This window comes from Borostomias antarcticus (assembly GCF_949987555.1).
Source record: "Borostomias antarcticus genome assembly, chromosome: 10".
NCBI classification, from domain to species: Eukaryota; Metazoa; Chordata; class Actinopteri; order Stomiiformes; family Stomiidae; genus Borostomias; species Borostomias antarcticus.
The window spans coordinates 9616762-9639261 of record NC_140243.1 but is presented as its reverse complement, the minus strand read 5'-3'; the positions used below and the strand labels follow the sequence as shown (position 1 = coordinate 9639261).

The 22500-nt window shown below is 53.2% G+C and overlaps 1 protein-coding gene across 1 annotated transcript in view; it reads right to left on the bottom strand.

Annotated features, from left to right (window-relative positions):
- Nucleotides 1-22500, bottom strand: part of sh3rf1 (SH3 domain containing ring finger 1) — a gene marked incomplete at both ends in the record, with an annotated part of 32566 nt that overhangs the window by 4363 nt on the left and 5703 nt on the right. The window contains 5 exons of the mRNA XM_084445155.1: nucleotides 283-410; nucleotides 2397-2507; nucleotides 5742-6053; nucleotides 8242-8337; nucleotides 8993-9268. Coding sequence (XP_084301281.1) covers nucleotides 283-410; nucleotides 2397-2507; nucleotides 5742-6053; nucleotides 8242-8337; nucleotides 8993-9268 — 923 coding nt within the window. The remainder of the gene's footprint in view (nucleotides 1-282; nucleotides 411-2396; nucleotides 2508-5741; nucleotides 6054-8241; nucleotides 8338-8992; nucleotides 9269-22500) is intronic.

Here is a 22500-nt window from a genome sequence, read left to right as displayed (position 1 = left end):
CTCTCTGATGGGACCCAGGAGACTGTTGCCCCTGCAGGTGTTGACCCCCTTCACCTGCGCTGCGGCTCACACTCTACAGCCCCACACTGACAGCCGGGGTTCACCCAGGGGGTAGGACAGCCTCTCCTGCCCAGCCCCCGCCATCAGAGGCCTGGAGAGGGGCACCGTGGGCCTGCAGACTCCTGATGGTGGTTCACCTGACATGTCCTGGTTTATCCTCTGAAAGACCTAAGGGCTGTGTGTGAGCATGTGTGTGTGTGAGTGTGTGTGTGGTGCACTCACACGGTGGGTCTCTGTCTGCCGCTCTGGTCGCTGGTGCTGGGGGAGGACCTCTGTCCGGCCGCCAATGACGCCGCTGCTCCCACAGAGGAGGATTGTGGGGGAGGGGGAGGGGGAGGGGGGAGTGCATCCTACGAGAGACAGAAACAAACAAACAGACAGACTGACAAACCGTAAACAGATCAACAACCAGGTGGGCCAGAGGCACTGGGATCAGACAACAAACTAAACCATAATAGGTTAGATCTAATAAGCGGCAAAACAACGCCTCTCCTACTAATAACTCGGCACGGCAAACGACCTTCACAACACGACAAACGCTGTGAAACACGGCCTACGAACCGACCCGCCCGGTGTCTACCGTCCTCGGTCTAACATCCAACACACTGTGGAGCAGGAAGGCTCCTGACACAGACAAGAGAAACACTATCCCTGCTCCCTCCTCAATAACCACCGGCCAGGCGTTACATAATGAGACAAACCGGTCTGAGAGAGAGAGAGAGAGAGAGAGAGAGAGAGAGAGAGAGAGAGAGAGAGAGAGAGAAGGGCAGACAGAGAGAGGGGAGAGAGAGACTCAGAGAGAGTGAAAAATAGAGAGGGAGAGAGAGAGAGGAGTGGGGGAAGACAGAGAGGAGGGAGAGAGAGAGAGAAACGGAGAGAGACAGACAGAGAGAGAGATCAGTTACTCCCTGCCTAGTCTGACTCAACGGATGTAGGTTTTGGCAATAAACCTCCTCATTTGTTGTCACACTGCCCAATCAGTGGCGAGACTGGCGACGCAAATTAATCAGATTCAGGCCGAGAGATTCTCTCGGCACCAATCAGATTCGATTCTGACTATTTTGCAAGAGCACTGTCGCTGCGTCCGGGGCTGGCTCCGCCCAAGACGACTGTGATTGGTTTAAAGAAATACTGTGTTTTTTCCCCTCCTATTGCAGAATGGTAATATGTCCAGCCAGACCTGTCTTCGGCGCTGGCACAGCGTAAGGTCTGGCTATGCGAGACTACTCCCTGCCCGGTAAGGCAGAGGCGTCTGGTCCAGGTCTGGTCCTGATCCGCAGCTTCTCCTCTGGAACGGGGAAGCTCTTCCTGCTTGGCGGGGCTTGTTTGTTTGTTGCTAGGTAACGGCGTGGCTGAACGGCAAATCCAATGCTGCGTTTTAATTGGTACCATATGAAAATGAAAAACATGTCCGTAAACATTACACAGGGCCGGCCCGCAGCCCACAGTGGACTCCTCCTGGCTCCCTCTCTGGGGTTTCTTCTCGTTCGGTCTCGTTTAACGTGACAGAACGCAGAGGAACACACTGGCAGTGCCGTGTGCCCCCCCAGAGAGGAGGGCTTCGTCTTTCCCTCATCGGACACGGGCGTCCGCGTCTTGTCTGATCTGCCGCTAGGTACCAGCGGTTCCTCCCAGACAGCGAACATCACGGCGTTGGTGCGTAGGAATTGAGACGAGGATGTCTGAGCTTCACACTCACAGCCCAGGGGAGAAGACGGCAATAAATGGGATATGGGGGAGGAGAGGTGGCCGAGGATATGTGCCTGTGTGTGTGCTGTGTGGGCACATAACGATAATGATTGTGATTGTGTGTGCATTACTGACTGTGTGTGTGTGTGTGTGTGTGTGTGTGTGTGTGTGTAGGTGTGTGTGTGTGTCTGTTTCGGTTCAGCGCTGGCGCTCCGGCTGAGATAATTAGATTGCCTCCAGGCCAGAGAAATCATCTGTACAGAAACATCATGTCGTGTTCCCACTGAAGCAGAGAGCTCAACCTTTGTGTACACATTCCTCCTAATTCAGCAGTACTGCATACCGACACACACACACGCCACTCGCGCACACACACACATACACGTGCACGCGCACACACAGCTGAGCAAGCTTAAGCTACGGAAAACAGGCGTGCCTCTTTAAGCAGGCTCATTGTAAATATGTGACCTATTATTAAGGCATGAATCGAGAGCAGCATGAGAAGAAGTCTTAAAAATTATGAATTTATATATAAATATATTTACATATTTATATATATATATATATATATATATATATATATATATATATATAACTTGACCTATTGAGTTCTGCACTGCTGTCACCTGACACAACTCTCCACCTACCACTGGGATGGACACATAGCTGGTCTCCGGGGGAAACGTGAAGACTGTTGCCGTAGTAACTGGACTGCTGGGCGGCGGGGTCACGATGAGTCCAGTTGTGCAGATGTGTACCTGCCAAAGAGACGAGGGGGGGGGGGGTCAGACAAGCGCAGCCGCCTCTACAGAAGGAAAGTGGCCGACTTCCTGTGGACACAGACTTCAATCCCAGACGGAGAACAGAAATAAAACGTGTTAGGACAGCTGGAGCGCTGGTGTGGAGGCCTCGCTCCTTCAGCCCGGCAGGGGTCTATCAGAGGTGACAGGCGGAGGGGGGAGCTGTCTCTCAACGTTTGCCTCCACACACTGGGTCCCATGTGGCTTGTACGGTCACGTTAGAGACTGTCACGACTCATGTATAGCTTTGAACCACACCCTTCAAATGTCACATTGTACAGAAATGCCCCTGTCGCACAAAGCCACCGTGACGTTTGGTTGAACCCGATTGGCTGGACATCGCCCCGGCGCAGGCTTTCATTGGCTTGAGCCAAGCCAGGTGACTCTCTTCCCGGCGGAGGGTTCAGGTTAGTGTTCTTGCGTTGTTGAGTAAAGTCACAGAAACAAGGCCACACTGTTGGCCTCACAATGTCTCCCTGTGCCCGGGGCGCTGCCTCTCAAGGTGAAGCTACACACAGGACCCGCCTCCCATCCAGTGTGCCGCAGCCCTGCGTGGGTCTCTGTGGGCCCCAAACACACAGGCACTAGCGAGAGGGTGCAGAGTGCCGTGCTCTATATAGAACACACTCCGGTACCGTAACTGTGAGTATAAGCTACTGCAAGGAGAACATGTTCATGTGTTCCACACAGGGTATTAGATCATACCGAATGAACTAGGTCGGGAAACAAATGTGTTCTGTTGCGCTGGGGGAAAAAAAAATATTAAAAAATAAATAAATAAAGGCAACAGGGTTGCGTTTTCCTGGCCTCAAACAGGAAGCCCAGGCAGGAGAGTGCTATCTCTGTCCTAATGCGTCATTTATCCCCCCTGGCGTACTGCAGCAGGAAACTGTAGACAGACAGAGAGAGAGAGAGAGAGAAAGAGAGAGCTCATTCTCCAAGAGAGGGGGAGCTCATTCTCCAGGTAAACTCTCCCAACCCCCCCCCCCCCCCCCCCCCTGCCGCTGAGTCTCAACTCTGTTGTTCTTCTGTCTGCTTCGACGAAGGAGCAAAGATGAGGAGAGGAGGGACCTGTAGATCATGCCTGGTGAGGCTCGCTTTTAGTGCGTTTTCATTAAAGCACATTAACTATAAATCAAACCACTTCACTGATCTTTAAATCAAAAGGGCTTCTGAGTGGTAGCTAGCTGTCGCCACTAGAGAGAGATCCCCCTCACGGGTCTGGAAGGGGGTTTGATGCTGCAGACGGTGTGTGGTTAATAATTAGCCCAGAGCAGCCGAGTCTGGCACCTCTGAAGGCATGGTTAACCCCTCCCCCAGGGTGAAGGCATGGTTAGCCCCTCCCCCGGGGTGAAGGCATCTAATGAGACAGATCAGACCTACAGGAATGAGATGAGGAAGAACATCTGAGAGACTTGTTTCCGCAGACAGGATGATACATGGCAACGCACGCACGCACGCACGCACACACACCATTAGTCTTTACAGCTATTCTCAGCACACACACTCATTAGGGCAGTTACAGGAATGCCTTTTCTTCGATAAGGGGGATTTTTTGATGAGCCAGCCTGTCTGTGTGTTTCTGTGTGCAGAGGAGTGAGATGAAAGAGAGAGAGAGAGAGAGAGAGGGAAGGAGGGAGAGGGAGAGGGAGAGGGAGAGGGAGAGGGAGAGGGAGAGGGAGAGGGAGAGGGAGAGGGAGAGAGAGAAAGAGAAAGAGAAAGAGGGAGAGGGAGAGAGAGAGAGAGAGAGGGAGAGGGAGAGAGAGGGAGAGGGAAGGGCACTCAAGGGCATCGTCTATTTCCCCCAACTCATAACATAATATAAAACGAGATCACGCCTGGTTGTGCCAGACGGCCGAGTCAGACGGAGAGTGCCGGGGCGAGGACAGGCCTGGCTCTGAGCGCTATGGAAGAGCGGCAGAAAGTCTTATTGATTTAGCCGCATGCAGAACACACAGAAATCACTGTGAGGCTGCGAGGCTGCGAGCGAGAATCAAATGTTTCAAGGCCGGGGAGAAGTGCTTTGATAAGTTGCCGTGCTTGTGATAAGATTGCGCGCTCATTTGCCATGCCTGTGTTGAGGCGGCTAGGGCTACTTTGTGTAGCAGGCACAAGGGGGCGAGGGGAAGAGGGGGGTTCCTCAGATCACTATTTGTTGTAGGCTTCAGAGGAAATGAAGAAAGACGTCTCCTCACAGCACCATTCTGTCAGAGAGGACCTGAGACTCCTGACAGAACTGCATTAGTGTCTGACTTCCTGTCTGCATGACTGACTCTCTTGTCTGCCTGCATGGCTGTGTGTGTGTGTGTGTGTGTGTGTGCGCGTGAGTCTGTCTGTGTGTCTGTCTGTCTGTCGTGCTCCCGGGCCAACCCCTGTGAGTTCGGCGCATGGCAACCGCACAGCAGCTGTGAGTGGCTGCCATTCCGGGGTTGCTGTGGAAACCTTGGGGGCTAAGCTGGAGTCTTTTTTTTTGTTTTTTTTGCGGGCGACTGGAGTCACGCATCCGTGATTTCAAACGCTTGGATGGAGCGATGGCCTGCTCGGAATGATGTTGGGGTGGGGGGGGGTCGGGTAATTGCTGACAGGCGGAGAGGGGGGGATCTTTGAAAAGAACAAACATCTTGTGGAAAAACTAAAGTGTTCTGGTCAAATCCGGTCGCCGTTGTCCTGTTGTTGCGTGACTGCCCGTCTGTGTTGACAGTGTGCACTGGCCCCTGCCTCCGTGGCTGCGGGGCGTTGGGAGCCTCGGAGGGCCGCGCCGCGTCCGGCTGTCAGAAAGCGTCGGCGGAGACGGGTTGCGGAGCCCGGGGCCCCGCTCCTCCACACACAGGCTGGCGAGCTGCCGCCCTGGCTGCACAAAGCCTTTAATCCCCGGTTAAAGGGGGATATAACTCATTCTTGCCTGGTCTACTGCGGGACGGATTCATTACGAAGGGCAAAACGGAGTTTGCGTGATTATGAGTAAATTGAGTCCATTCATCATGCTGTGCGCAGTTCAAAAGATTATCTTTTTTTTTTTCTGCCCCACCCTCCCCCTCCTCTCTGCCGCCAATTCACTCACTTCCCAAGGTTCCTAAATACAGGAGAATAAATTTCAGCACCTGCAATGCAGCAGTAGCAGCGCACCCTCCCCCCCCCCCCCCCTCCTCCTCCTCCCCCTCCTCCTCCTCCCTCCCGACCCCGGTGACTCACCTGGGAGGGCGCGCTGCAGGAGAGACCCCCGCTGATCTCGCCAATGCGCGCGGCGGCGGTGGGGTTGCTGGAGCTGATGAGCACCGGCCCGCTGATCTCCATGGAGTGGCGCTGGGGGGGCGGGGCCAGCGAGGGCTTGTGGGACATGGTGAGGGAGGTGAAGGAGTGACGCTTCTTGCTGTTCTTCTTGTCCCGGTGGTGGGGGGGGCCGCCGCCATTGCTCTGGGGGCCGGACGACGCCCCCTCGCCGGCGTCCCCGCCGGGGTCGGAGGGCTTGTCCAGCTCTATTAGCTGACGGGCGGCCGAGTTGAACTGCGGGAGGACAGGAGGGGAGAGGACAGGGGGAGGAGAGAGGAGAAGAGGAATGCAGGAGAGAGAATAGGAGAGGAGAGAGGAGAGGAGGAATGCAGGAGAGAGAATAGGAGAGGAGAGGGCAGGGGAGGAGAGGAGGAATATGGGAGAGAATAGGAGAGGAGAGAGGAGGAATATAGGAGAGAGAATAGGAGAGGGCAGGGGAGAGAGGAGGAATGCAGGAGAGAGACCGAAGGAGGGGGAGAGGAGAAGGGGAGTTGTTAATATGATAATGAAAGCTGTCAATCTTTCTAATGAAGCTAGTGGAGGCGCTCCACCCCCGACCCCAGACCTCATCTGATTTGTGCTACCTGGGGGGGAGAACGGGCCCCGTGGGTGGGGGGGATGCAGGAGGCGGCTCTTTCGTGTGAGACGGCAGAAATCAAAGGAGGAACACTAAATGGGGCTCGAGGTAATCACAGATCGCCCCAAGCAACCCTCTCTCTGCTTAGAGCGTCAAGGAGGAGCGTTTCAGAGCACTAGATCAATGCAGGGCTTAGGGAGGAATCACATAGAGACTAGGGCTGTGAGCAGTGAGCGGGCCCTCGCACCCCACGCGTGTCGGGGTGCGGCGCCGTTAAAGCGTGTGCTATTTCAAGTATATAACAAGTGAAGAAAAGCAACAAGACTAGGCCAAAACCTAGTATACGGCTTGACCGTGTATTCATAGTTTCATTCATAGTATTCATAGTCCTGACGTCACAGCATATGGGAACGGGGATGGATTCTCTACAAGGTACATGTAGACATCAGCAAAGAAAGTTCAGCTCCAGCAGGGACGTCTTAACAAATTAAACAACATGGCGGGTGCTGTATATGAGTCACAACTGCCTAAGATTTTGCAGTTTGTTTGTATTTCTTTGTTTTTTGACCGACTTGTGCCGTAGCTATACAGTTTCCAACCAGCTCAGTGGCCTTGTGGTTAGAGTGTCCGCCCTGAGATTGGGAGGTTGGGGGTTCGATCCCCGGCCGAGTCATACCAAGGACTATTAAAAAAAATGGTACCCAATGCCTCTCTGCATCAGCTCGCCTGGCACTCGGCATCAAGGACTGGATTGGGCGCAAATCCCTGTGACATACTAGTGTCATGTCCAGTGGGTGTACTTGTACATCAAGCTGCCTCATGCTAAGGAATCAGATGTCCTATGGGCCACTGGGTTCTCAAGGCTACTTACTGTAGAGTTTCCAGTGTTGCCATGTTTGAACATTGTTTTAGACACCAGGGCTCCAGGAATCACATGACTAAATACTGTGAAATTCGACCAAATGGTGTAACTTCATCACTCAGTCAGTCAGACATTTGCATTCATAGGGCTGGCCCCGCTGTGAGAATTGCTGCTTTTTATCCAGTCGATGTCTCTGAAATGTTCGCTTGCGAATTTCTGTGTGCATAATCGTGACAAGATGGATCTGTTACATCCTCTCAGAACAATCTTTTGAGAGCATGCCGTGAGAATATGGCCGACGGGAGTCACGGCCCGCCCGCCCCCAGGAACTGTCATTGTTGTATGAGTAGCGTTGGAGAAAAAAAATGAAATCTTTTCTCAGAGGATGTCAGTTTCAAAGTCATTGAATAAAAGAATACCTCCATAAAAGCATTTACACTGAAAATGTCTAGCCTTTCTGAGACAGCTGACAACGTCCGCCCACTGCTGATCCTCTGCACTCTCTATTCGAGAGAAGAGAAACATGCTTTTCTGAGGAGCTCTCAATGTGCCTCCAGTGCTGATTCTTATGAATATGTTCAGGTTATTTTTCTGTGTTTAACACAAAGGAAAGGAAAATCATTGCAGGCACTCCCGCTAAAATTGGTCAAGACATTTTAAAGGAAAAAAGGGATTGTGCCAGGAGAGGAGAATGCAAATGCTTCATAAGAGAGACCTCAGCTGTACCCAGGAGGCATAGGGGAATCGGCAGAACACACGAGAGACGCTTAATTGCTTGTAACTTTACTGCCACGTTTAGTGCTTTTTTGCCGAATGTATTCTGTACACTCTCAGTGAACGGTACTAATCTGCACACTTTGCAAGATGTTAAGGTAGCAGGAACCAGCGCCGCACAACCAGACTCAGCATCTTCCTGAGGTAAATGGGCCCCTGGACATCCGCCCGGCACCGGTGATTTTAAGATGCGGCACGTTTTCGCTTACCTCAACATAAGATATGGGGAAAATTCCAATTTTGTCTGCCAACATTCCCTCTGCCCAGTTCTCGTCCACTCGGCGAATCACAGTCAAGATGTCATCCTGGAAGACAAGAGGCAGCTCTAGTTACCGGGCAGATAGTTATTGAGGCTGCAGTTAACAGAGAATCCCCCCCCCCCACATCTACCAGGAACAACCACAAAGGAAGTGTAAAGAGATCATGTTTTATTAAAAGGGAGGAGTCATAGTGAGGGAATAATCATGGTGTGATATTATTCAGTGTAGAGATGAGCACGATAAGCACTTTTCTTTCCTCCATCTCTTTTCTCATATTACATAAAAAAACGCATGTAAAAATCAGTTATGTTGAGAAACTACACGGTCATCAAAGACTGACTAGTACTGACTAGGCTGTCCGTGCTCCAGCAGGTGTGCGTGTTAGAGAGATTACATTTACGCCACGCAAGCAGCGACGCCCCGACATTGTGTCATCTGGAGTGCGGCCTTCTTAAGTGATGGGTAGTCACGAGTCATCAGAATGACACGTCTCTAGAGCAGTGATCAGCCAGTCCGTGTTCAGCCACAGCTGACGCTCGGCGGCCATCTAACTAGCGCTACACTCCTGACACCTGGGAAAATTAATACTTGGGAGGATTAAGCGTCACTGTAATGACGACCTGTTTTAGCCTCAGTGACTATGTGGCAGGGCTGCCCGCTAGCGCTAGGCTAGCTAGGCTAGCTAGGCCCGCGCCCCCACCTTGGAGAAGGGCAGGCAGTCCTTGTCCGCCTCTTTGTCCTTCAGCTCGAAGTCGTAGAGGGCCTTGCACTGGGGCGGGGGCTGCGGCAGCGGCTTGATGATCTGGACGAAGTTGGTGGGGAAGAAGCCGTGGACTCCGCCCATCTCCCCGTGGTACCAGTTCTCGTCCACCTGCCGGCGCAGGATGATGATGTCGCCCTTGGCGAACTTCAGGTCGCCCGGCTCCTTGCCGTCGTAGTTGTACAGGGCCTTGGCGCAGGGAAGCTGGGGTACACCCTGTAGAGGAAGGGAGGGAGGGAGGGAGGGAGGGAGGGAGGGAGGGAGGGAGGGAGGGAGGGAGGGAGGGAGGGAGGGAGGGAGGGAGGGAGGGAGAGAGAGAGGGAGGGAGAGAGAGAGAGAGTTCAGGCCAGGTTCGTATCATCCGCGGTCACGGATAATTGAGGACCACTCAGAAACACATTTATTTACTCGTGTTGGGAACCGACACTTGCCCAAACTGAGGATCCCTCCTCAAACCCACAACCCACCCACACACAGATGCGCCTGAAATTGATCTGCCTCTCCTCCCTCGCAGGAGAAAGACAGAACTATTAAGGGTTGGTCCAAAATGGGCCGCACGAGTTACTATGGAAACAAAAAGAAGAGAGTGCACAGTATGTCCTTGCGAAGGGGAGCCATAACAGGGAGGCTGCAGTCCCAGGCTGGAGCAGATCTACCAGAACCTGTGAGTGTGATGTGTGATGTCTCTGTGTTTGTGTGTGTGTTTGTGTGCGCATGTGTGTGTATGTGTATGTGTGTGCGTGAGTGTGTGTGCATGGGTATGTGTGATGTGTGGTGTGTGTGTATGTGTACGGTATGGGTATGTGGTGTGTGTGTGATGTGTGTGTGAAGTCCTAAAAGTGAGAAAGTCAGCGCCAGGGGATCAGAGGCAAGCATGTGACGAGGTTGGCCGCCTCCCTGACTGGTTGACTAATGCTCTCTAAAAGCCCAGGGCCAGACCCATTTATCTCCCGACGGAAGGTTTTGTGATCCCGACCTGGTAGTCTGAAGGCCTGAAAGTACCATTCAGGGACGACAATCCAAAGAGAAGGGGGCAGGGGGGAGGGGGGGGGGGGAGCGGAGGGGGGAGGGGGGGGGTCTTCAATGAGCCCATTCAGGACGGGTGTGACCGTCCAGGAGGACGGCTGCGGGCCAAAACAGGCCCCTAGACCCCCGGCCCTGCATCTCTCCGTGTTGGATGCCCCTGCGAGGTGCTCGGAATCACAATCACAGACCGACCGTGTCCAGATAGCGACGCCGACACTGAGAACCGGAGAGGGAGAGAGGATGGAGGAGGGGGGAGGAGGAGGAGTGAGAGAGAGCGAGGGAGAGTTTAGAGCCGGCGCAGCAGCCTTGTTAAAGCCTAATGAAGCGTTAAAAGCCTGCGAGAGCACAGAGCGCGCTGTGATGGCGAGCACAGGATCACGCAAGCCTGGGCGGCGCCACAGCCTTCGACGGTCAGCGAGCCTGAAGGGGAAGAGGGGGGGTGGTGCTGTGGGGGCCCGGCGGGCAGTGGTAGCCCCCCCCCCCCCCAGAATGCTGCACTATAATGGGGCCTCCTTTGAGGGGGAAAGCACAGGTCTCTGAGTCCGACCAGGCCTAACAGGGATATTTTGTGATGTAAATGCGAATTAATGTAAAGAAAGACAGCGCCACATGTTTTGAAATAACAAAAACTGGTTCTACAGAGAAGAGGGGGGGAGGGGGTCCGAGCCAACTGCAGCTCACAACCGCTTACTGGCATGTTGAAACAACGGCACAATATCACTGTACACCGTCGGAGCGGTTAGTTGCGCGTCAAATACTGTGTGTGTGTGTGTGTGTGTGTGTGTGAGCCAGAAACTCAACACGGGTCAATGTAGCAGTCGAGCCACACAGTGTGACACAATCCCAGCTCCGTTGTGGCGCTGAAGCGCGTTGACTTTTAAAAACACCAGCGCTCGAGCCCAGAGCTCTCCGGTCTGCTGTGCTGAACACTCGGTCCGGCCGCCCCTCTGCTGGCCTCACATTAGAGAGGCCGTCAGCAGATTTACATTTCCATGTTTCACCCGGCTTAACACGGAGAGAGAGGGGGAGAGGGAGAGAGAGAGACGGGGGGAAAAAGAGAAGGAGGGAGAGAGAGGGAGTGGGATGAAGGTAAAGAGTCAAGGGGAGAGAGAGAGGGAGAGAAAGAGAGAAAGTTAAGGGGGGGGTCGGAATAGGAGTAGTCTGTATGAATGAGAGTGAGTGAGGGGGGGGGGGGGGGGGGGCTTGTATCCGGTTTGCAGCCATGGAAACTCTGCTACTGATGTGTCTGAAGTCGACCCACATGACGGAACACAGCCTAGGCTTCCGTCCAGTCCAAACATCCCCAACACTCCATCCATACCAGGGCGGCGTTCCTGCCTGCAACGACCCCCCGCCCCCTCCCTCTCTTTTAACCCGTCCCCCACACGCAGGGAAAGGCCGCATTAGCTAGAGAGGGGAGCGTCTCTCCTGCGCCAGCCTCTCTCCCACTCAAGACCGGTCTCTCCCTGAGGAGGGGGCTCCCCGGAGAGAGCGGACGGACGCAGGCTTTAATTACAGCCCAGCTCCACCTCCCTCCATCTCCATCCCTCCGTCGCAGTCTCTCAGAAGCCCCACCCACCCCCTCTCTCACTCTCTCTCTCTGTCTCTCTACCCTCCCCCCCCCCCGCCCCCCCACCTCCTCGATCAACCCCCCCCCCCCCTCCTCCCTCCATCCATCCAGCAGCTGTGGAGGCTGTGCTTAATGGGAGTGATCATTCAGCACCATAAGTTGCTGTCAGGTAGTAATGCCGTCTCACTGCAGCGCCTCCTAATGAGTATCTGCAGGCCTCGAGTAATGACTGCTACGCTGTTCACACACATCCACATCCCAGCAGATGCTTCACAGCCTGACGCCTAGGCCTCAGAATTGGTGTGTGTGTGTGTGTGTGTTTCTCTCGTGTGTGAGACTGAGCTTAGTCAAGAGCAGCATCGGATCACGCGTGTTCCCTCACCCAGATATTTACAACCAATCGGATCAGAGATGTGAGGCTGTTTGGCTTCCGCTGCGCTGGATCATTACCGCACCACGGGCCAGCTCTGCTCCACAACGCCAAATGTCAACAACCGCTTAGCAGCCACAACAGGAACACGGAACACAGACACAGACACACACACACACACACACAGAGGTAACACCGGGTCGCTGGCTACGCTTCAAATTGACAGTGTAGCACCACAACCGCCGAATGGTTCCAACAGCCCGGGCAACGCGTCTGGCGATCGACGCGCCATCTGGCGTGGCCGAGGCCCCGCGGCGCCGTCTGCGCTCTGCCCCGTCGCTCGCGTTATCTGCCGCTCTGCCTACCGCGGAGGCCACGGGCAGCCCCGGCTCCTGTGATGTCACCGCCGGCCTCTCGGAGTGTGTGCGCGCGTGGCTGCAGACATAAACCTTTGTCCCCGTTACGTCTGTTACAGACAAGCCCCCCCGCTCACATATGGAGTCGTACAGAGACACTGCAGGGGGTAGGGTACAGCTAGACTGTCTGGTCTGGTCTACGGTGGGTAGGTACAGCTAGACTGTCTGGTCTGGTCTATGGTGGGTAGGTACAGCTAGACTGTCTGGTCTGGTCTACGGTGGGTAGGTACAGCTAGACTGTCTGGTCTGGTCTATGGTGGATAGGTACAGCTAGACTGTCTGGTCTGGTCTACGGTGGGTAGGTACAGCTAGAGTGTCTGGTCTGGTCTATGGTGGGGAGGTACAGCTAGACTGTCTGGTCTGGTCTATGGTGGGTAGGTACAGCTAGACTGTCTGGTCTGGTCTACGGTGGGTAGGTACAGCTAGACTGTCTGGTCTGGTCTATGGTGGGTAGGTACAGCTAGAGTGTCTTGTCTGGTCTATGGTGGGGAGGTACCATACAGCCAAACAGTCTGGTCTACCAACGCCACCTAAAGCCATCTCAGGCATTCTTGTAGAGGGGGCCGTGTCCCTCCCCAGGCCTGCCGGTCCCGACTTCTTCATTTAGCATGTCCCTGTCAGCCAATGGAGCTCCCACACACACCCCGCGCTCACACATGCAGGTGTGGAATTCTGAGGGCAGCAGCCATCTTGTTTTCATTAGAGCGCCGTTACTTTAAATTGGCTCCTAATGGTTTTGTTTACGACCACTGTGACAGCCCTGACCCACTGCCACCCCAACCTCCCCCCCCAGTCTCTCTACACACTCCCCAGGGGCCTCCAGCTTCTCCCACAGGGGCCAGAGAGATGACCATGCTTAGGAGGAGGAGGAAGTCTCAGGTACAGGTTTATGTGAGACCGTCTCAGGAAAGACGGAGCTAGACAGGGCAGGAAGCTCCGTCCATGTGACTCAGCGGGGGGGAAAAAAAATGTTTGTACAGTGAGTCCCCCCCCCCCTCTCTCTCTCTCTCCCTCTCTCTCTGCTCCCGTCTCTCTCTCTCTCTACTCCTGTCTGTTTCTCTTTCTCTCTCACGCATTGGAACCCAGAGACAAAGAGAAAACTTCCACTCGCTGGTTACTATGGCAACCTGTCACAGCAGGATTTCTTTTTTGGAGCTATTTATGGGTCCTTTGACAATGTGGTGAATCTTATGAAAGAGAGTCTTTCACCGTCAGTGGTGTATCCAGTTGTAGAAGGAGGGAGCAGGGGGGGGGGGGGGGGGGGGCAGGGGAGGGAGGAGCAGGGCTGGTGGAGTATCACCTTCTTCTGGGGGACTACAGACAACCGTACAACCACATGGAGAAATCAGAATGCACAACCTAATCTACTGAATAGACTAATTATAATATAAAGTAAAACCAAGTACAACCACATGGAGATATCAGAACGCACAACCTAATCTACTGAATAAAATAATTATAATATAAAGTAAAACCAAGTGGGCTAATTGCAGCAGCTTCCTTTTTATGCATGTTTACGTGTTCACACACACACACACACACACACACACACACACACACACACACACACACACGCACTCTCTCTCTGTCTCATTCACACTGACTCACACTCACACACGTCTGCAAGCCAGATGGAAGTCTGGGTCCCACATGGCCGGGAGCAGAACAGGACGTCTCTCGCTGGTACCCTCAACTCTCCTGCTCTTCATGGTCCCCTTCTGCGTTTCCCCCACCCCCCTCTCTCTCTCTCTCTCTCTCTCTCTCTTTGACTGACACAGATATACAGAGGGTCTCCATCTGACTAACACAGATATAGAGGTAACACACACCTCGGAGGTAGCCAGCCACTGACCCCTACAAATCCTCCCTCTACGGGCTGCTCAGCTGCCGGCTGGGAGTTGCAGTCCTTGGCCTGGATCCAAGCGGTCCTTCCTTGGCCAGGAAGCGGCCATATGCAAACCAGAAACTACATTCAGAATTCAGTTTTAAAGAAGAGGAAAAATCTATAAAAACATTAAACGCATGGAAGTACAACTGAGACAATGCTGAAGGGGGAGCATTTAGTAAGCTACAGATTAGTCATAAAAAAAAAGCACTTTGCCAGGAAGGGGGTCGAGATTTATGGAAGAATTATGGCAACAGAGCAGTCGGACATAAGGTTTTCATAAAGCTGCTCTGTGTGTGTGTGTGTGTGTGTGTGTGTGCGCGACGGTGCCATTTTATGTAACACCCCATGCATTTCTACATACACCTCTTATGTGTGTGCACATGTGTGTTAACTTAGTGTGTGTGTGTTTGTGTTGTCTTTACCTGGCTGGCCTCACTACAGCGCTGAAGGCTGGTTCTGGGTGGCCTGGGGATCACACGGTCTGTCTGGCTGACTAAAGCGGACCTGAGGGAACCGAAGCCTTTATCTGCGTGCCAGTTCATACTCCAGACTTTAAGACCACTCTCGCGGGAGAGAACCCACTCGCATTACAGCTGAGAGAAACAGGGGGGGGAGAGAGAGAGAGAGAGAGAGAGAAAAAGAAAGTTGAGAGAAAGTTGAGATTGAGAAAGACAGAGAGTAAAGAAAGAGTAGAGTGGGAGACAGCAGGATAGAAACAGAGAGGTACAAAGAGAGTTAGAGATAGAGAAAGAACGGGGGGGGGGGACAAAGAGAGAGAGAAAGAGACAGAGAGAGAGAGAGAGAGAGAGAGAGATAGAGAGAGAGAGAGAGAGAGAGAGAGAGAGAGGGAGGGAGAGCTCGTCAGTGTGATGCTGCTGACAGAGCCTCCTCAGGGGCAGAGAGAGGATCAGGCCCAGGACTGATCTACTGTAGCAGGAGGAGCAGCTGGGGGTTGCCAGGGAAACAGGCCAGGCCGCGCCGGACGGAGAGCTAGCGCCGATGAGCCGGAAGGGACAGAGACAAGGACGCCGAAGAAGGCGCGGGGCGGTAGAAGTCCTTCCAACTTATTCATCTCAGAGGGCTTTAACTGGGCCGTGTGGGTCCGGCGTGTTCTGCGGTCACAGAAACGAATGAAATCGAAAATAACTCTTTCTCGTTTCTTCCTGAGGACTCTGGGAGCAGAGGAGAGTCATGTGTTTCCTGATGGGCTGAAGAGTCTGTTATGGCCTGCCTCTGAGAGGTACACACTCCATTCACTCTCTCTCTCTCTCTGCCTCCCTCCTTCCGTCCTCTCTCCCTCCCTCCCTCCCTCCTCCTCTCTCTCCAAATTGTTCGCTCTGTTGGTCCGTTTCTCCCTCCCAGTCTCCCACAGATGTTGGCCTTTAGGTTCCACTAAAACACAACCACAGAGGTCAGAAGGAAGCCAGCAGGCACTTCATCTCAGGTTTCCTCTCCTCCACTGACTCTACTGCCCTTTCTGCGCAGAGCGAGCGAGCGGGAAATTTCCACAACAGTAAACAAATCTGACACTGACAAAGGCTTTGCTCAGAAATAAAGTGACTGTAAACTCTAGTCTAACACCACAAGGGATTACTTCAAATGTCCCAGAGTCTATGAGCGAGTGGGCCGCCGGTAGGAGCTGAATATTAAAACACTCCCCCCTGCGCTCCCGCTGGCGTGCAGCGCCGGCTCTGTGGGCTTTTGTTCCCGTCAGTCATTCAGCCGGAGCCACCTGCTCGGTCCTGCTGAGTGCAGCCGGACTGACTCAGACCCAGAACGGGGAGCGCTGGGCCCGATCACCTGCCGGCCCGAACCCCCCCCCCCCAGGACCTGGAAGTGCCAGAGTCTACAGACACAAACACCACCAGACGTCTCTCTCTCTGGCCCTTTCTGACTCTGCTGATCCCAGACCAGTACACAAGCGGTGGTCACCGGTTTGCGGGGGGGGGGGGGGGGGGGGGGCTCCGGCGCAGTCGATGTCGTGGTCGCCGGTTCGGTCCGAGACGAGTGGGCAGCCTGGGACCCCCCGGGACGGGGAGGAAGCAGTGGGCAACTGAACACTTTGTTTGCTCTGGCTGGTATTTGGACGCCTCTACGCTGGACAAACAAAGCCCGAGTGTTGACGCAGTTGTGGCGTAGGGCCAGCGCACAAACGCCGCATCTGTTCCCCCTCAGAGAGCTACGGGCATCATTCATTATCCTCACTCTGAGAGAGTGTGTGAATGCGAAGTGTGTGAGGTCCAGTGTGTGTGTGTGTGTGTGTGTGTGTGTGTGTGCGTCTCGTTTGCAGTATTCTCCCCCCACCAAACACCCACAGTTCAGACCTAGCGTCTAACTGCTAGCTTTTCTTCTTCTGTGGTAACTGGGGGAGCCTGAGTCAGCTCAGCACACAGAGGGGCCAGGGCTTCACCACTCACTCGTCCTCAGCAGAGTTTGCTGAGCGGATCGGCCTTAGCAGCCCAGTGCTAGACCCCTACGGACCCCTCTCGGAGTTAACCCCTTCAGGGTAGAAACCCTTGGCAGACCATTACAGACCTCTGAGAATTAAACCCCTTCACGACACCCTTACTGGAACATGACTCCACTACAGGTGCACCTCAGACAATTAGAATATCGTGGGAAGTTCATTACGTTCCGTAATTTAATTCAAAAAGAGAAACGTTCATATATTATAGATTCATTACACATGAAATGAAATATTTCAAGGCTGACTGCCTCCATGCCGCGCTCCACGTTGATGCAGTAATTTGTGCAAAAGGAGCCCCGACCAAATATTGAGTGTATAAATGAACAAACTGAACATACTGTACAATCATGAAGATTAAAACAAAAAAGGCTTGAAATATTTCACTGTGTAATGGATCTAGACTAGAATACATGTAAGTTTCACTTGTATAATTAAATTACGTAAAATAATGAACTTTTTTCACAATATTCAAAAAAGATTTTGGGATGCACCTATTAGGAAGACCTTGTCTGTCTGTGGAGGGGAAAATGATTCAAATGGAAGACAGGTATAAACCTGCACACCGGCTGTAGTTAAAAGACTTCTTAATGAGCAATGTTTCGATCCCAGTTGATCTTCATCAGGTCAGGAGGAAAACCTGACCTGATGAAAACATGACCTGATGAAAACATGACCTGATGAAAACATGACATGATAAAGATCCATTGGGATCGAAACATCGCTCAATAAAGAAGTCTTTTAACTACAGCCGGTGTGTGGGTTTATACCAGCGCCAATTGCCTGATGTGCGTTTTATCAAATGTAAGACAGGCCAACTGTACTTCTTGTGCTGCCCATTGCCTAGCCTCGGCAGGACATCCTGATCTCGCCAGCTCACATTCCGTTTCTCTCTGTGCAGATAACTCTGGATTTACAGCCATCTTGAACGATTTCAAGAGACTGCATTTGCAACTGGGCCAATCAGAGGCTGAGTTTTAATTGGTGTTCTGCACCCCCGCCCCCACCCCCAGTGGGGACACAGCCCCTGATTGGTTCCCGTAGTTGATGCGTGAAAATGAAATACAGCCCGCTGGCAAAACAGTAGGCTAATGGCATCTCCCAAAGCAATGAGTGGTCACATTAACATAAGTACAATAAACACAGCCAACAACAATTAAACAAGAACAAGAGTAGCCTATGCACTGGCTACTTCAGAGAAAAATACGTTTTCGATGTTCTTCCGACTGGATTTGGCAAAGGTTTTGTTACACTGTCTGACTGGCTGAAGGAGTTAGTCTGTCAAGGCAAGTACTCCCACCTAACTGATCTCCGCGGAGAGAAACAGAATGTGAGCTCGCTAGATCAGGATGGTCTAACGAGGCCACCCATTTCCCAAGAAGACATCGTTGGATCTAAGGTGTTCGCCAACTCCACCTCACCGGCTTATCAGACTGGAGGCGTTGGCAGCCTCTCCTGCTGGAGGCCCCAGGCTGTTAACATTCCCAGGTTGCCGCGGTTACTGACCAACCCAGTGTAATGTCATTATGGGCTGGCGGGATGGGAGGGGTTGCTCCTGGCTCCACAGGGTCGGTCGGTCGGTTTGGCCATGAGAGAGCTAGCTAACAAGCTTCCCACCCTGCTATTATCAGTACAGAGCTTATCCCACCTTCCAAACACTCGGAACACAAACACACAAGCCCAACGCTGCCCAGTCGCAGAGCTGCGAGGTGTGTTTGTGTGCTGAGCACCTGTGTTTGCCAGGGTGTACAAATCCACTGACTCAATCATTAAAGCAAACACCTCTGGCTACAGACTCTTCCAAATGGGTAACTCCGCCGGCCAACAGCACTGACTGTGTGTGTGTGTGTTCCAGTTGTCAGTCCAGAGCACCTGAGATGGAAAGTGTGTGAGAGGTGAAACTGGACAGTCCGGCAGCGCTTCCGCTCGGCGCTCAGAGAGCTAGGCTCTCTATACAAGCCTCAATAATGAATCAGCTGCTGTCAGTGGGAGAGACCCCACGCATGCAGAGTGACTGAGAACACTGGATCTCTCTTCACTGCCTCCCTTATACTGGGTAGTACACACACACACACACACACACACACACACACACACACACACACACACACACACACACACACACACACACACACACACACACACACACACACACACACACACACACACACACACACACACACACACACACACACACACACACACACACACACACACACACACACACACACACACACACACACACACACACACACCACACCGCCGGTCTTAGTGACTGTTAGTGTTAGATGAGGATCTCTGAACACGAAGAGCGTAGGTTAAGACAGTAGTATCCTCCTGGGAGACGAGGCACTCGTCCTCCGGTCCTGGCTCTCTGCGGCATCGCCAGCCCAACTCTACGCCTACCAGACCTACAAACCGCACCGTAACACTGACCCGTCCGTCACCTGGGCCTTGCCTGTTTGCTACCTCTGGTCCCAATTTCCCATAATGCCTGGCTGGGCGTGCAAGGCTTTGATTCCAGCCTGCCAGAGGAGAGGAGAGGCCTCATGGCCACCCAGGCTGCTGTGTTCTAATCCCATTCATATCGTCCACACGTTACAGCAGCAATCATACATAATCACCCATAATAATCACATCAGGTCTTCTCTCCTTTCCTTCCTTTCCTCCTGTCTCCTCTCCTCACCTCTTGTCTTATCTCCTCACCTCCTGTATCCTTTCCTCTCGTCTCCTCTCCTGTGTCCTCTCCTCACCTCCAGTATCCTCTCCTCTTGTCTCCTCACCTCCTATCTTATCTCCTCACCTCCTATCTTATCTCCTCACCTCCCCTCCTGTCTCCTCTCCTCCTGTCTCCTCTCCTCCCCTCCTGTCTCCTTTCCTCACCTCCTGTCTCCTCACCTCCTGTCTCCTCACCTCGCCTCCTGTCTCCTCACCTTCCCTCCTGTCTCCTCTCCTCCCCTCCTGTCTCCTCACCTCCTGTCTCCTCTCCTCACCTCCTGTCTCCTCACCTCCAGTCTCCTCACCTCCAGTCTCCTCTCCTCACCTCCTGTCCAATATCACCCTGTTGATTTTTCTGGAAATGTCTTTTCTTCAAAAGGACTGTTTTATTTCATAGTGGCCTTTGAAATAGCCACTTCACAAGAGCTACCGTTTCCTGGTGTATTAAGCACATTGGAGGATGAAGGCATATTTTTCAATCCATTCATCTGTATTGCCTATTTTCACTGTCGACTTTTCTTTTGGCCACCTTTGGATTATTGTGGAAAAAATGGGTGGACCCATTTAGGATTTGTATTTGAGTACCCCTGCCCCAGACCACCTCCCCTCCCTGGGCTCAGAGCCCCATCCCCCAGACCTCCTCCCCTCCCTGGGCTCAGAGCCCCATCCCCCTCCCTTCTGCAGCTCTGGGATGGAGAGAGAGGGATGTCACTCAGGGGACAAACGCAGATTAACTGTTCCCTGGGGCCCCACAGCAGCGCTGGAAACTTTAGCTGCACACTGCAGAATAGCAAACAGAGCAGTGCAGCCTGACTCTTGCAAAGGAGAGGGATCTGAGAGAGAGAGAGAGAGAGAGAGAGAGAGGAGAGAGAGGAGAGAGAGGAGAGAGAGAGGAGAGAGAGAAAGGAGAGAGAGAGAGAGAGAGAGGGAGGGAGGGAGAGAGAGAGAGAGAGAGAGAAAGAGAGAGACGAGAGGAGTTTGCTTCAACTGTGTGTGTGTGTGTGCGCGTGTGTCTGACAGAGACCATTCATCTGCATGCGCTACCGGAGAGGTGAGGAGAGTTTGCGCACACTGAGGCCAAGTAATGGGCTCAGGGGGTCAGAGGTCAATCTAGTGAAAATGAAACTCTCACCCAATCACGGCTCAGCCCCGGGGATGGGAACTCAACACTTAACATGCCAGCCGACCAATGGCCCATGGACAGCCAATCATGGCCCACCAATCACAACATGGGGTGAGAGGTCAAGCTGCTAGGCTAAAGCCGAGGAGGTATGAGGGGCACCTTGGGGAACGGAGCACATTTCCAAACATCAGACCCACAGTGACATGATTTACACCTCCGCTGGGAGATAACCAATCAGGTGGGGTTTCGGGGATTTTGATCAACTCCCATAATGGGTGATGTTAGCTAGCTATTCTGTGTGCTCCCCAAACACTGGCTGTGTGTAAAGCAAATGTCCTTGGCCATTTGACCACCCACACGGATGCAGACAGACGCACGCACGCACACACACACGCACACACACGGCTTGGCTAATCACCACAGGTGTGACGGGGATGAGGTAAAGCAGAGGTCAAAGCCCCCCAGCCCCCCCAGCCAGGCCCCCCACCCTCCTCACGCTGACAGGGCAGAAGGACACAAGATGTGACGTGGGGATGGGGGTGTGGGGGGTGAGTGGGGCTGCTGAGGGGCATACCCTGGGCTTCAAGACCACCCAGGAACGGGGTGCTGGAACAACAGGGGGGGGGGGGGTCACTCGCACGACAAACAGCGGCTGAGAGGGACGGTGGTCTGTGGTCCGTCCCGCCCCGCCGTTCTGTTGTGTTGCTGCTGTAGCTGACGGGCTCCAACGCCTTCCGCTCTTCACACTCCCATGTTCCCAGCACGGCCGCTCCTTCACACTCCCATGTTCCCAGCACGGCCGCTCCCCTGCGCCTCTCTGCTGCTAGAGACAGCTGCCGCAGCAGGGGACTCTGCCCTGGAGCTCCCAGCTGCATAGGCGCCTGTCTGTAGGTCTGTCTGTATGTCTGTCTCTAGGCCTGTCTGTCTCTAGGCCTGTCTGTCTGTAGGCATGTCTGTCTCTAGGCCTGTCTGTCTGTAGGCCTGTCTGTCTGTTCGCCTGCCTGTCTGTCCGTCTGTAGGCCTGTCCGTCTGTAGGCCTGTCCGTCTGTAGGCCTGTCTGTCTGTAGGCCTGTCTGTCTGTAGGCCTGTCTGTCTGTAGGCCTGTCTGCCTGCCTGCCTGCTAGCTGGTCCGCCAGGCTGGTATCAACAAAGCAACAAAAAATGTAAAAGTCTGTCCTGATGAAGGTCTAACCGAAACCGGAGTATGTCATTCATCATTATCAACAAAGCGACAGCCATGTCTTATTACACACAACACAACACACAGTAACGTCTGGCTCCGAACACACCCAAATATGATCAGCTTCACTTCATTGAGACAGGGGGACCCCCCCTGCCAACAAACACACACACACACACACACACACACACACACACACACACACACACACACACAGTCACGTACACACACACATACACAAAAGTAGAAGGTGACGTGCGCTGTGCGCTGGCAGTTGTGACGAGACCAGACAAGCCCGGTGTTTAGAGGGAAAACAGCGTGGCATTCCAGACAGATACACATGCGCACACGCAGATAAAACTATAACACACACTGCTCTGTCTCCACATACAGATTCAGAGGCAGACCGAGAAAAACATGCCTTCTCCTGGTTGTCTGGGCTGAAAATGGCTTCAAGTCCCAAAAATAGACGCCCTTCTCCAGGGGAGCAATACCTATAAGAGATGGTAACCATAGCTACACCTTAGGCACATGATGAGTTCTTCTGAACCCTGTCCTCTGGAATTATGCAAAAACAAAATAAGGGTTTATTCCCACAGGAACACCCAACACACGCGTTCTCTCTCTCTCTCTCTCTCTCTCACACACACACACACACACACACACACACACACACAAAAGTGCCATAATCTA